The 13,170-nt window shown below is 36.3% G+C and overlaps 1 protein-coding gene across 1 annotated transcript; it reads left to right on the forward strand.

Moving 5' to 3' along the window:
- The first annotated feature begins 419 nt into the window (after positions 1–419).
- LOC121388817 (mitochondrial inner membrane protein OXA1L-like) lies at positions 420–13,136 on the forward strand. The gene is made up of 9 exons (XM_041520325.1): positions 420–521; positions 1,245–1,397; positions 3,380–3,593; positions 4,535–4,678; positions 6,641–6,726; positions 8,484–8,648; positions 9,067–9,171; positions 10,335–10,497; positions 11,829–13,136. Exons 1-9 carry the CDS (start codon positions 462–464, stop codon positions 12,005–12,007), a joined length of 1,269 nt encoding a protein of 422 aa, XP_041376259.1. The 5' UTR covers positions 420–461; the 3' UTR covers positions 12,008–13,136.
- The last annotated feature ends 34 nt before the right edge of the window (positions 13,137–13,170 follow it).

A 13,170-nucleotide genomic window follows, 5' to 3' on the forward strand; every position in this document is an offset into this window, starting at 1 on the left:
ACAATTAGGACAGCCTATGATTGGCAGGTGCTGGGGTCGCATCTCACTGACGTCTTACCAACTTTGGTTAAGAGGTGCAGGTATGTGAACCCAGCACCTGCCGATCATAGGCTGTCCTAATTGTTATGTATTTATTCTCTCTCTCTCTCTCTCTCTCTCTCTCTCTCTCTCTCTCTCTCTCTCTCTCTCTCTCTCTCTCTCTCTCTCTCTCTCTCTCTCTCTCTCTCTCTCTCTCTCTCTCTCTCTTTTTCTACTTCTCTTTTTCTACCTCCTTCTCTCCTTCTTTTCCCACCTTCCTCCCTCTCTTGCGTAAAAAAATAAAATAAAAAAATAATAAAATAAAAACATTTAAAAAATCCCCGTTGTATCAAAATGTTGTGTTGCGAACGTGCTTTGTGAACTGGACATGCGCTGAACCACATATCAAAGTAGGAGGAAAATATTGGCAAAGAACAGTAACGATGGCTGCACATTTTAAGCATGTGCGAGTTTGCATCAGATATCTCAATCAAACCTCTCGAGTAAGATGCCCATCATTTTGGACAAAACGCGTTTGAATGTGATGTGAAAAATCATTTCATATTTTTATTTCATAACCAATTACAATATCAGTTACAAACAGTGAAGGTCATTTTGTAGTAGTCGGGTTCGAACCTGCGTTACCTGGTCACTTGTACCATGATTTCAACTAAAGTGTAATGTCGTCTTTCGGATTGGTGGGAGGGGGGTGGTAACATTGTCATATGGCATTTAGTTACTCATTGCAAACGATGTCTGTTTTTAATATTGTCATAGTGCAAAAAACCTTAGATACACATACATTACAGCATCCCCACCCCCCCCCCTTAAAAAATGTCATAACTAAATGAACTAAATATGATATAATGAAATATCATGTTAACACAGTTTTTGTTGAAATAACAAAATAAACTTTGATAGTTTTCAATGGGGATGGCATTGATAGTTTAGGATACAATGTATATTTGTTTCAGTGACAAAATTACAATTGTAACAATGTAGCAGAATTAATAGTACTTTTGACAATAAGCCTACACATTTTGGTAACAGCGACTAGTTTATTTGTCATCATTTATGCTCATTTAATTAACTGTTAAATAAAGTTACCACTTTAATAAATATGTGCAATCTACTAGTTTTTAAGCATATTGTTAATTAATTATAATACGAAACATATTTGTGATTAATATTTTGTGTAACATGTTTTTTGTTTTGTCTTTTTTAAGTTATCCAGTCGATGTTTACATCAACATGTATTTACAAAGCAATGCCTTCGAACAACAGGTTTTCAAAATCGACAGTTTTTGGTTTCACGTGTTCAGAATGCAGCCGTTATATGCAGTGTTGGCCCAATCAGACATGAAAGCAGTGCTCCAAAGGTAAGGATTGTGAACTGGGGTTGGGACGTAGCCCAGTGGTAAAGTGCTCGCTTTGACATTCAGTAGCCGATGATTAATAAATCAATGTCAGGGGTTTCCCTAGAGCGATAAGCCGACACGGCCCGTGCTCCCTTAGCCAGCCAAGTAAGCACCTTTATGTCTGGTAAGCGCCTTAACTGCAGGACTGTGTCGGCTTAATTTGTAACATGTATACAAAACAATGGAGCTGTGATCCGTAACGTCATTCACCACACATTATCACACTTCCATTTGGTATCTCTTCAATTCTTTAGATGTTCACTTTGAGGTCCATTGATCGCACCGTTTTAATTGTCGGCGGGCTTGTGCTGGTCACGTGGTACAGGTTATCCCAAGGGCTGAGTTCAGCCAGACCGAGCGTAAAAACAAAACGTTCGCTACACTGGTTTGTGTGCTTCACGTTAAACTAAATGGACATGACAGACACCAATCAAATAGTTTGCGAACCTTAGGAAGAACGTTCGTTGGCTGAACTGAGGAAAGCTCTTGGCGTAATATACGTCACGCTTCAGAGTCAGCTGACACCCACGTGTCAAGAGACATCGTTGCGGACATTAAACAGTACAGTTACACAGAAGTAAATCTTCATGTAAATTTGTAGAAAAGCAATAGTTGTTTGCATCAATGAATACCTAACTGCAGTTTCGGTTATTTCCTTTGTCTTTGTTAATTTTGTACCTATGGTCGTGAGCACGCATGCAGATCGTGATCGCGGGAAATGAACATGCAGTATTTATACAAATTGCAGTTACACGTACACTGAATTAGTTTACAATAATCATATTTGTTAGATAATGCTTGATATATATTTGTAAAACTGTGAGGTGACATTTAATAAGTTGGTTGGATTTTAAAAAGACCGTAAAATGTTATTTTATTACCTTTTTTTTCTTTTTTTATAAATGAATATACTGTGACATCAGCATTCTTAGCTTAGGTATTTTACAAGCAGAAATCACAAGCATTTAACATGACACTGAAATCAACAGCAACAACATGGCCCAAATTATGAAATTGTTGGGGGTGGGGAATTGATGGGGTTTTTTTTTTTTTAAAGTTTTTTAAAGGAATTCCCCACCCAAACCATAACAGACCCTCCCCAACATCTGTTGTTTTCCTCAACTCACAAGTGAATATCGCTGACCTTGACCTGTAAAGCGAGAACCGAGACTCGTCGGTGAATAACCCACGTTTCCAATGGGCCAGCCAGAATTGCCGTCTCTGTAGCCATCTATCAGTTACAGAGGTGTGAAAGACGTATGCCTCTATCTTGACGTGGCAACGTAACGCGTGGACATCCTCTCCTGGGACAGTTAGCTAATCTTCCTGTGGCTTTGAGACGCCCAACTAAATGAGTTATTATTGACTCATATACCCCAAATTGCTGGGTGATGCAACGTTGCAATTGCCCCTGCATAATTAGAACAATAGCCCAAACACTATGAACTTGTAACATTTGCTGCATTTAGCTTTTCAATCGTGTTGAATTGAAATGTTGTGCACTCGAAGTGTACTGTTCAAAACTTTGGTTTGGTATGGTGTTCAAGTCCATAGCACACGGTAGTGGCCCAAATGCACGCTTTCTTGACAAATCGGTAAAAAGCTTGCAGCTTTTACATGCTAATGGTAGACCCAATTTAACCAAAGATTGTTTAGACAGTACAATGAGGTAGCTATGTGTCAAATGACTGAAATGTTACTACATGTGGTATACGGATCAAAAAGTTATATTACCAAAACTGAACTTGAATTTGTTTTTTTCGTCTGTATAAAAATAAAAAAAAACCTAGAAGAGAAACAATTTGCATAAAACATTTGGTAATATTTGGTGTTTTAAAAAAAATTAGTCTTTTTAAAAGATGCTTGAACATAGCAGTTTTGTTATCTTGACAACTTTTCCATATTTTGTCATAATTTGACATATTTCTCTTTTGTTTGCTCAGGAAGGACTTGACCTGGCGCCACCAACAGACTACATTCCCGAGCCGCCCCCACTCCCCGAGATTCCCGAAATTGTGCAGACCCTGAACGCGCTCGGGGAGCCCACTCTTCAGAGTGTAGGACTGGGCAATTACTGGCCGTCCGGGTTGTTACAGCAAGCCTTGGAATTTCTACACGTCAACATGGACTTGCCTTGGTGGGGAGCCATTATCGCAGGTGATGGTCACGTTTGACAGGCATCCAAATCAGCAATGGTTAACCACAAAATACAGGCCTGGTAACGGGCCTCACTACCATTTCGTATCATGTTTATGTCCCTCATGAAATCATTTTCATTGTTGCTCACAAAGGCTCGTTTAATATCCTATAAATGTTGCCGTCACTGATGATCAGTAAGTGATGAAGGTGTATGTAGTAGGCCTTTTTAAAAAAGAAAATAAAAAATTGATATTTTTCTGTTTGGTTTTTGGGGACAGATAAACATGCTTCAAAAATTTGCATTTGAAGGGCAAGGCTTTGTTAGTAAATTTGTATGCAAACCAGGGAAAAGTTTGTTAGTCAGTTGAAAATTGATGAGCATCTACTGTTTAATGTTTTAAAATAGTGTAGCGATCTCTAAAACTTGGGGGCGGGATGTAGCCCAGTGGTAAAGCATTTGCTTGATGCGCGGTCGGTCTGGGATCGATCCCCATCGGTGGGCCCATTAGGCTATTTCTCGTTGTAGCCAGTGCACCACGACTGGTATATCAAAGGCCGTGGTATGTACTACCCTGTCTGTGGGATGGTGCATATAAAAGAACCTTTTCTGCTGATCGAAAAGAGTAGCCCATGAAGTGGCAACAGCAGGTTTCCTTTCTCTATCTGTGTGGTCCTTAACCATATATCTGATGCCATATAACCGTAAATAAAATGTGTTGAGTGCATCGTTAAATAAAACATTTCTTTCTTTTTCTTTCTTTCTAAAACTTGTGTAGCGAATAGTGACTCGATACTGAACAAAATGTTTCTTGCAAACACATAGATAGTTGCAGTGGTTGCTGCTGGGGAGCTTCAAAACCCGTACACATACAACACTATATGTGTGCACTGTTCTATTGTTGACAGTAATTCTTATAATCTGTTATTGTGAAACACTCTGAAATTGTTTCCTTTTACAGCAACCATCACATTGCGAATTTTGATGTTTCCACTGGTTATAAAGTCTCAGAGAAATGCTGCAAATATGGCAAACCACATGCCAATAATAACTCGCATGCAAGAGCGTTTTTCGCAAGCCAGAATGAGTGGAGATCACATAGAAGGTATGTAATTCACGGCTTTAGATTTCACTAATCAGTGTTTCTGCCAGAAAGAAAGTGTTGGGTATGGTGCTATGGAATTGAATGCAACCACAGTCAGCAGGGGGTATGAGAGGCCTCCCCCAGAAAGAAAATGGGTTACGGGGTTAGGGTTAAAAAAATCATACAGTAATGATTAGAGTACTGAATTTTGTCCAACGGTCAACTTTAAAAAATATATATACAAAATAATTTTGGTATGGCACCATACCCATTTTACCTTCTGGCAAAAACCCTGCTAATTTGAGTACAATGGGGACTTTTGTCTTTTTGAGTGCAGGTAGGTCGTTTTAGTTCAGTACTGTCATTAACAGCTGCTGGAGAATTGTCAATATTCAGAAATGTATTTCAAGTTATTTTAATGTAATTACACTTAACATTTGAGTGGTTTTGAGGTGAAATATTTTGAGGTCAGCATGTTTGTACTTAAGTGGGGCATGATTATTTTTTTGAGGTCAGCATGTTTGTACTTAAGTGGGGCATGATTATTTTGGGCACAATGTTTATCACCTCGACTTTGACGCAATCTAAAGCCCTCAAAATACTGAATTCATTAAAGTTTATTACAAGGTAAATGCCAAGTACAAAATGTTACAAAATTGTATTTTTTTCTCATTGGAATTGTTTCTACAGCTACCCAACATGTTATGATTTGCATGCTCTTCAGTTGAACTTTTCATATTTCATTAAGTGTAAAATACATTATATTTCTGGTTTTAATGGAACTAATGAAGCAGGACGACAACACCTCAGCACATAGTTCAGTCAGGTGTCATCATATAATGACTGTTCTGTTCAGTAGGTACTGGGTTTGCACAGAAATAAATTGAAATGAAATGAGGAAAAGTTAGTTTGTTTTGTTTAACAACACCACTAGAGCACATTCATTGCTTAATCATCGTCTATTGGATGTCAAACATTTGAGAGTTCGCATTGAGACATAACGGTCCTCGGTAGACCTATTAATTTTTTTTTTATCCCATTCCAACCAATGGTATATTGTAAGCCACAGTATGTACTATCCGTCTATCATTTTTTGTTAATCAAAATATGGCGAGTTGCAGTTTTCTCTCTTACTGAGTAAATGTGCTGGAATGTTGTTAACTAGATAATAATTATTATATTATTACTGTCCTTTTTCATTGCCAGCTAGGGATCATTTATATTCAATTCTCCACAGAAAGGACAGCACATACCACAAACTTTGTTTTAACATTGATGCAGTGCTAGATAGAAATGATTTATCACTGAGAATGAATGAGGCAGGCATTTACCAGAGAGTGGCATTCCACTGTGCCAGACGGGGCGGGATGTAGCCCATTGGTACAGCGCTCACTCGATGCACGGTCGGTGTGGGATCGATCCCAGTCAGTGGTCCCATTGGGCTATTTCTCGTTCTAGCCATTGCACCACGATTGGTGTAACAAAGGCTGTGGTATGTGCTATCCTGTCTATGGGATGGTGCATATAAAAGATCCCTTGCTGCTAATCGAAAAGAGTAGCCCATGAAGTGGCGACAGCGGGTTTTCTCTCTCTCAATATCTGTGTGGTCCTTAACCATATGTCTGATGCCATATAACCGTAAATAAAATGTGTTGAGTGCGTTGTTAAATAAAACATTTCCTTCCTTCCATTACCCACTTAAAATATATTATTAAATCTAGTGCTTGTCAGTTATTTAATTAATTATTCAAGTTTGTGTGTTTGCCAGTCAGTTAATTATGCAAATTTGTGTGTTAGCCATTCAATCAATTAATTATTCAACTATGACTGTTAGTCGGTTAATTAATTAATTATTCAAGTATGTGTTTTAGTCAGTTATAAGTAATTAATTATTCAACTCTTGTATGTTTGTCAGTAAATTAATTAATAGTGCAAATTTTGTGTGTTAGCCCATCAATTAATTATACAAATTTGTGTTTTTAGCTGCCAGAACAGGAACAGAGTTGATGACTTACATGCAGAAAAATGATGTCAAAGTGATGAGAAATTTCCTTGTGCCATTGGCTCAGGTTTGATTTTATTTTGTTTAGTGTGTGTGTTGTCTTGTTTGCAGGGAAACTGCACATTCAAATCCTTTGTAGCTGTTTGTAGGTGTAGCGTGTGTGTTTATAATTATCTCCCTTGGTGTCTAGACTAAAGGTTGAAATATCCTCGGTGGTGTCGTGGTTAGGCCATCAGACATAAGGCTGGTAGGTACAAGCTTTGCAGCCTGGTACCAGTTCCCACCCAGAGCGCGGTTTATGGACTCTATGGGTAGGTGTAAGACCACTACACCCTCTTCTTGCTCACTAACCACAAACAACTAACCCACTGTCCTGGACACATAGCTGAGATGTGTGCTCATGACAGCGTGCTTGAACCTTAATTGGATATAAGCACACACAAAAAAATGATATAAGCACGAAGAATTAAAATGAAATACTGTAAAACAGGTATTATTCGCAGGAGTAAATTTTCACGATATTGAAAATGGAGCCATCTCGCAATTTTTTAATTTTCGCAGAGGGTTCATGTACAAAACTCTATTTTGGTACATACTAGATTAGTAGTAGTCTAATAGTTACACTTAGCCCAGTAGTATCCTGAGCAACTCCGCTGATGAGTGCTGCAGTGACACGCCTTTTAGGCCTATCCATGAGTGACCATGTGACGCATATAATTAATGAATGTAATTCAGAATGTGGTTCAATCAACTATACAGCAAGTGTGAAGAAATAAAGACAAACATTTGAGCTGTTTGTTAAAAATGTCTCAGCTGTTTTGTTCCTGTACACTGGTACTGAAAAAAACTATCGTCTTGTGGTTGACATTTATCGGAACTTTACAAAACAGTTAGCGTCCTTTATTTTGATTGGCCAGTTAAAAATAGAAAGCAGGACTGAGTGAGCCAGTTAAAAATAGAAAGCAGTACTGACTGAGAAGCACGTTGTCCAAATTATGTTTTGGAACAATAACAAAACAAACTTTGTTATTACAGTTCATTGTGTTTTGTATTTATTGTTTTACCATATTGGTGATACAAGTATTGTGAGTAAATGTACCATGTTACGTTTGTCGTTTTCTCAAGTATTTTGAGTAAATGTACTGTGTTACATTTGTCGTTTTCTTGAGAGTTTTCTTTCTTTTTCTTAATAGAACTTACTAGTAAACTATCTGTGTTTTGTAATTTTCGCATTGAAATGAATAACGCGAAAAATTTGAAAATTACAAACATGCGAATAATACCAGCTTTATGGTAGCCTTATATTGGACACCTACATGTTGTAGTCATAGTTTGAAATATGCTGAGGTGTCATAATACAGACATTCCTTTCCTTTATTTTGTGTTAGTCTTTGTATGGAGAGCGGTCAATTTTGTGGGTACATAGGTCTTTTGGAAAAGTAGAAGACCTTTTATTTTGTATACACTTATACTAGAACTAAATTTTAATGTGATTTCTTATGAGTGGAAACAGAAATACATTTTGATGTCACATGGTTTTCTTTTTTAAGCAGTTATAACTTGGCTGGAATCATTATTAAACATGATAAAAAACACATCCATTTATTTTATTAACTCAAATAATTTTACAGTATTGGATACGAAATGCCTAAAATAGTTGTTTTCTCACCATAACATCTTTTCTGATGAGGGTAACGGCATCAACTTTTGCATTTGTTTCAACATAATATTTTTGCAGTGAGCTCCCTTTCTCACAAACTAGTAACAAATCAGTGGAGTTTAGTATTTGTAATAATTGTAATGATTAAACATTATTATTTTCAGCTTCCCGTGTTTCTTTCGGTGTTCGTTGGAGTGCGACAGATGGCCAACCTCCCGGTGGAGAGCATGAAAACCGGTGGCTTGTTCTGGTTCACCGACCTCACCATCCCAGACCCGTTCTACGCACTGCCACTCATGACCATGTCTACCTTTCTCCTGACCATCGAGGTTTGCATGTCTCTCACTTTCTTTTTTATATATGCAGTTGTCCTAAGTTGATATATATATTTTTTTTTTTTTTTAAAGGAAAAAAGATAATAAAATAACAGATTTTTTTATATCTTGAATAACAATTAAACTGTTCTATCTGAATTGGTTATGTGAAAACCTGTCTTGTGAGACAAATAATGTCCCAGTCACAAGCTAGGTGTTGCTATTTTTAACTAATAATATTAATCAGTAATTGTTATAAGCAGGTCTAACTCAAACACTTGCTAAATATGCCAAACGTGAATTTTAAAAACAACTGACAAATTATATTTTAAGGTGGCAAAATATGTTCATGTAATAATGGATATTTTGGAGGTTTTTGTACCCCGAGCTAGCCCTGAATAAGCCAAAGTGTAATTCAGTGTTTATGTTTCAGATTGGAGCGGATGGTGTGAAGGCGGGTACGATGGGCCACACGATGAAGTGGGCTATGAGGATAATGCCAGTCATCATGCTGCCCATGATTTCAAACTTCCCAGCTGTAAGTGTCAACATAAATCACTCACCCTACCCATAGCCAAATAAGTCATTTGCTCATTTTTATCCAAAGTCCCTACAATATTTAGTATTTGGCTAATAATTGTTTTTTATTTTTTAATTTGCAATTTTAAAATAATATTTTCAAGGCAATACCCTACATACCTGAATTATTTCTAATGCGAGCCCTGGTTCATATCACTTCAGTTACCATACCTTGTTTTCATTAATTATTTTATTTTTTTCAAATCAAAAGAAAAGAGTACAGCTTTTATATATAATATATACCTGGCTAAATTAAAGTCATCAGTATCAAGAGATTATGCTAAATATTTATTGTTTAGCAATAATTTTGGTATGGAATAAAACATGGATTAGAAAGGATTACTGAAACTCGTGTGTTACGGCAGAAGGGAGAGGCATGGACGTATTAAAAATCCATCTTTATTACAGGAGTGGGAATGGGTGAAACTGTAAAAAAGGAAATCTAGAGGGGACCCAGAAATTCTTGAAATCCTAGGTTAAAATCTGTGCCATCAGACACATTTTGGAGGAAAGAACGATTAAAATGTGAGGAAACGCAATGATCCACGAGAGGAAAACAGCTAATCTCAGGAGAATTCCCACCCCTGTTATTAACAAGTGTTTTCCATTTGGCCTAATGATTTAAGTCTTGGATATCACAGACCACTTGATAGTCAAGACATTTCGGGGAATGCATTAATTCAGTAGTTGTGGTGCTATTAAAGGCACAGACCCTAGTCTGGATAAAAATATAATTGAGTGAAATTAAAGTCTGTGATGTTTAAATGAGGAAATAGTCTAAAATAGACCAGAGCTGTGCTAGATAACTGTTACTTGTCAGAGGTACATTCATTTTTTTTTAATTAAGATTTTTTTTTTTTTTTTTTTTTGAGATACACATTCCAGGATGACCACAAATACTTTGGAGGTATGAACTTAAAATTCTAAAAAATTTAAAATATATGTAATTTCTAATTTAGATTGTCAAAAATTGCTCTAATAGTGAAAAATATTTCACGGTGTCTAAAAACTAGGGTATGTCACTTTAAAAGTGTATGTTCGAGTGCAGCATATTCTGCAGACATTATACAGTGGTTGTTTTATCGATGTTTGTTGATGTTAAATATTTCTGTCTGGTTTCAGGCCATGTTGGTGTACTGGCTGACGTCCAACACATTCTCATTGATACAAGTGATGTTTCTGAAAATCCCTAAAATCAGAGCTTACTTCAAAATCCCTGTTCTCGTCAAACATGACCAGTCGGCTCAGCCCAAGAAAAAGGGATTCATTAAGGGATTTCAACAAGGTGAGATGTTGTCACACATGTTTATGTATGATGATTTTTTTTTTAAAGCGGTAGCCTAGGTAAAAAGAATACTTTCTGAAGTCTACACATTGTCATCTTGGAGTTATGGCCCCTTCAGTCTGCAACCAATTAGCATATTTTTTACTATATTATTGTACATGTATTAAACTAATTTAGTGAATTCCCTAGAAATTAGGCAAGGCATGGTAGACCAAACACTTTTGAGGCATTTTCACCATTTTCGGGGCACTTGTTTTTCCATTTAAAAAATAAACATTAAAGTAATTTATGTGCTTGCTTTAATAAATGAATGGCAAAAGATATAAAAAGCATATTTTATTAATTAATAATACCTTTTTTGGTGTTTTATAAAGGCAATTTTAGAATTAATTACTGAAAAAGGCTTGTTTAATCTCAGGGCAGCATCATGCTGATTGAGGCAAGATGGTGCTAGACTATTGAGGCATGGTGCTGCACCATGCAAAAACAAGCTAGGGAAAACACTATAACTAGAGTTTACACTGAAAATAGTTTTACTGTGATCAGTTTACAAAATTTAACTTTTTTTTGAAAATTATTAAAATGTTAATAAAGTAATGTGTGAAACTGAAATAACCATAAAATAAATTATTTTAGTTCATCTGTATAAAACTTAATAATGGAGTGCCAGGTAATATATATATATATACAGTACTTATATAAGTATATAAAACATACTTTGTTTTTCGCTTCCTATTTATTGAAAGCAATGATTTCTAAAATAATCGCTTGCGGCCGGTTAGGATACAGCTTTACACTTAACCAGCGCTTCTAGAATGTTTATCAAATCCACTAGCCATGGGATCAGTGATTAAATGTTTTTACTAGCCACAATTAAAAATTCACTAGCCCTGCTTTACTTTAAGTTAATACAATTTTACTATATAATAGTAATAATCAGACATGTCATATAAAGAGGGAGATAGAACTTAAAAACACTAACAGTGGGGGGTTGGGATGGGGGCAGGATATTCATATTCACAAAATAGACAACTGCAACATTTGACCAAATAATTTACTAGCCGTCGGGCATGACAATAATAGTTATTTACTTAGCCCAACATTGAATATCATTAGCCATGGCAGTGGGAATACCATAATCTAGAAGCCCTGACATAACACTATGTATGTTTTCATGGAGCACCCAATTAATGGTCTGCATTAGTAAATTCAATTTTGGTCCTCGCTGATTAAAACATGTTCTTAACTTCTTGTGTCCATAAACCATGCTTGATTGTGGATTCAGCCTGAACTGCAAAATAGCTGCATTGTGGTTTTATATTTTTTTCCAGCGTGGGGCAATGCTAAACTGGCAGGTCAGATGGAAGACCGACAACGCGTGGATGCACTGAGATTTCGACAAGCGGGTCAGGGGCCGATCAAAAAGACTTACTCATACGACCCAACAAAAGTTCAGACAATAAAACCGCTGGATGTGAAACCTGCAATGAAAGCTAAAGGCAAATCGTGAAAGGAAGAATTCTCGTTTGATCTGTGATTTTCTGTGTCATTAGTCTACCCAGATACTGGGTACTTGTCATGACTGTCTCTGGCATATTGCCAGAACACCAGTACTAACAAACGGTGATTATTTAGTAAACTATGGTGGTCTTGTTAAAGAAAAAAAATACCCTCCTTTTGTTCATAATTACGAAAACAATTGAACATTGGATTCACATTTTAGGTAATGTTGTTTAACTGGACGTGCACACATTAAGATACCATAAAGAAAAGTCAGCTGTCAATTTAAGAATTGAAAGAGTTTATCTTAATATTCGACATATTGAAGATAAATAAATCTAACCATGTAATATTGTTGTAAATATCTATGTCAGGTTAAAACCATTTAGTGGGATAGTGTCGAAATGGAGTAAGCTTGAAAATGTAGATCCATTTGGTCCTCATGCACCTGTACTATAGTGCTACACCACAACATTTCAAATGTGCACATAAAATATTGTGCCCTTTCAGATGCGTATTATTATGGAAAACATTATCTTCATATACCTTGCATATATCGAAGTTGATGGTTAAATTTCAGACCTTTGTAAGTGTTGATATTAAAAAAAAAGTTTACAATTTGGATCCACTTACTCACTTTCAGTCTTTCTCCATTACATTATTTGCTAGGTGTGAAGTTGAATGAGAATTGTTACATATTATGTAAAATACATATTAACTGTATATGTAATTTATTGTTGCTGTTTTTCGTTTTTATAACTACATGTATGTAATTACAGATATTTTGTGTGCAATGCAGGAGAAAAAAAAAGAACACTGTAAAATAAAATGAAATAGATACAAACGTTTCCTTTATGTTTATTGGTATGGAACACACAAGAGTATTTTATAATTTTCCAAGAGTCAACAAATGTGGGATGGGAATGGCATATTAGTGTGGCTATCTCAAGATCGTGGGTTGGATCTGGTAGAGTCCGCAAAACACCAACCTGATATGCTAGCATCATAAAATCAAAGGATCCTTAGCCACTAAAAAAAAATGTAGCAATTTTCCTAAGACTAAGAGTAAAAAATTACCAAACGTTTGTATCCAGTAGTCTATGATTAACAAATCAAGGAGGCGGGATTTAGCTCAGTCAGTCGAGTGCTCGCCTGAGGTGCTTGCATCGCAGG

This window comes from Gigantopelta aegis, chromosome 14, assembly GCF_016097555.1.
Source record: "Gigantopelta aegis isolate Gae_Host chromosome 14, Gae_host_genome, whole genome shotgun sequence".
NCBI lineage: Eukaryota > Metazoa > Mollusca > Gastropoda > Neomphalida > Peltospiridae > Gigantopelta > Gigantopelta aegis.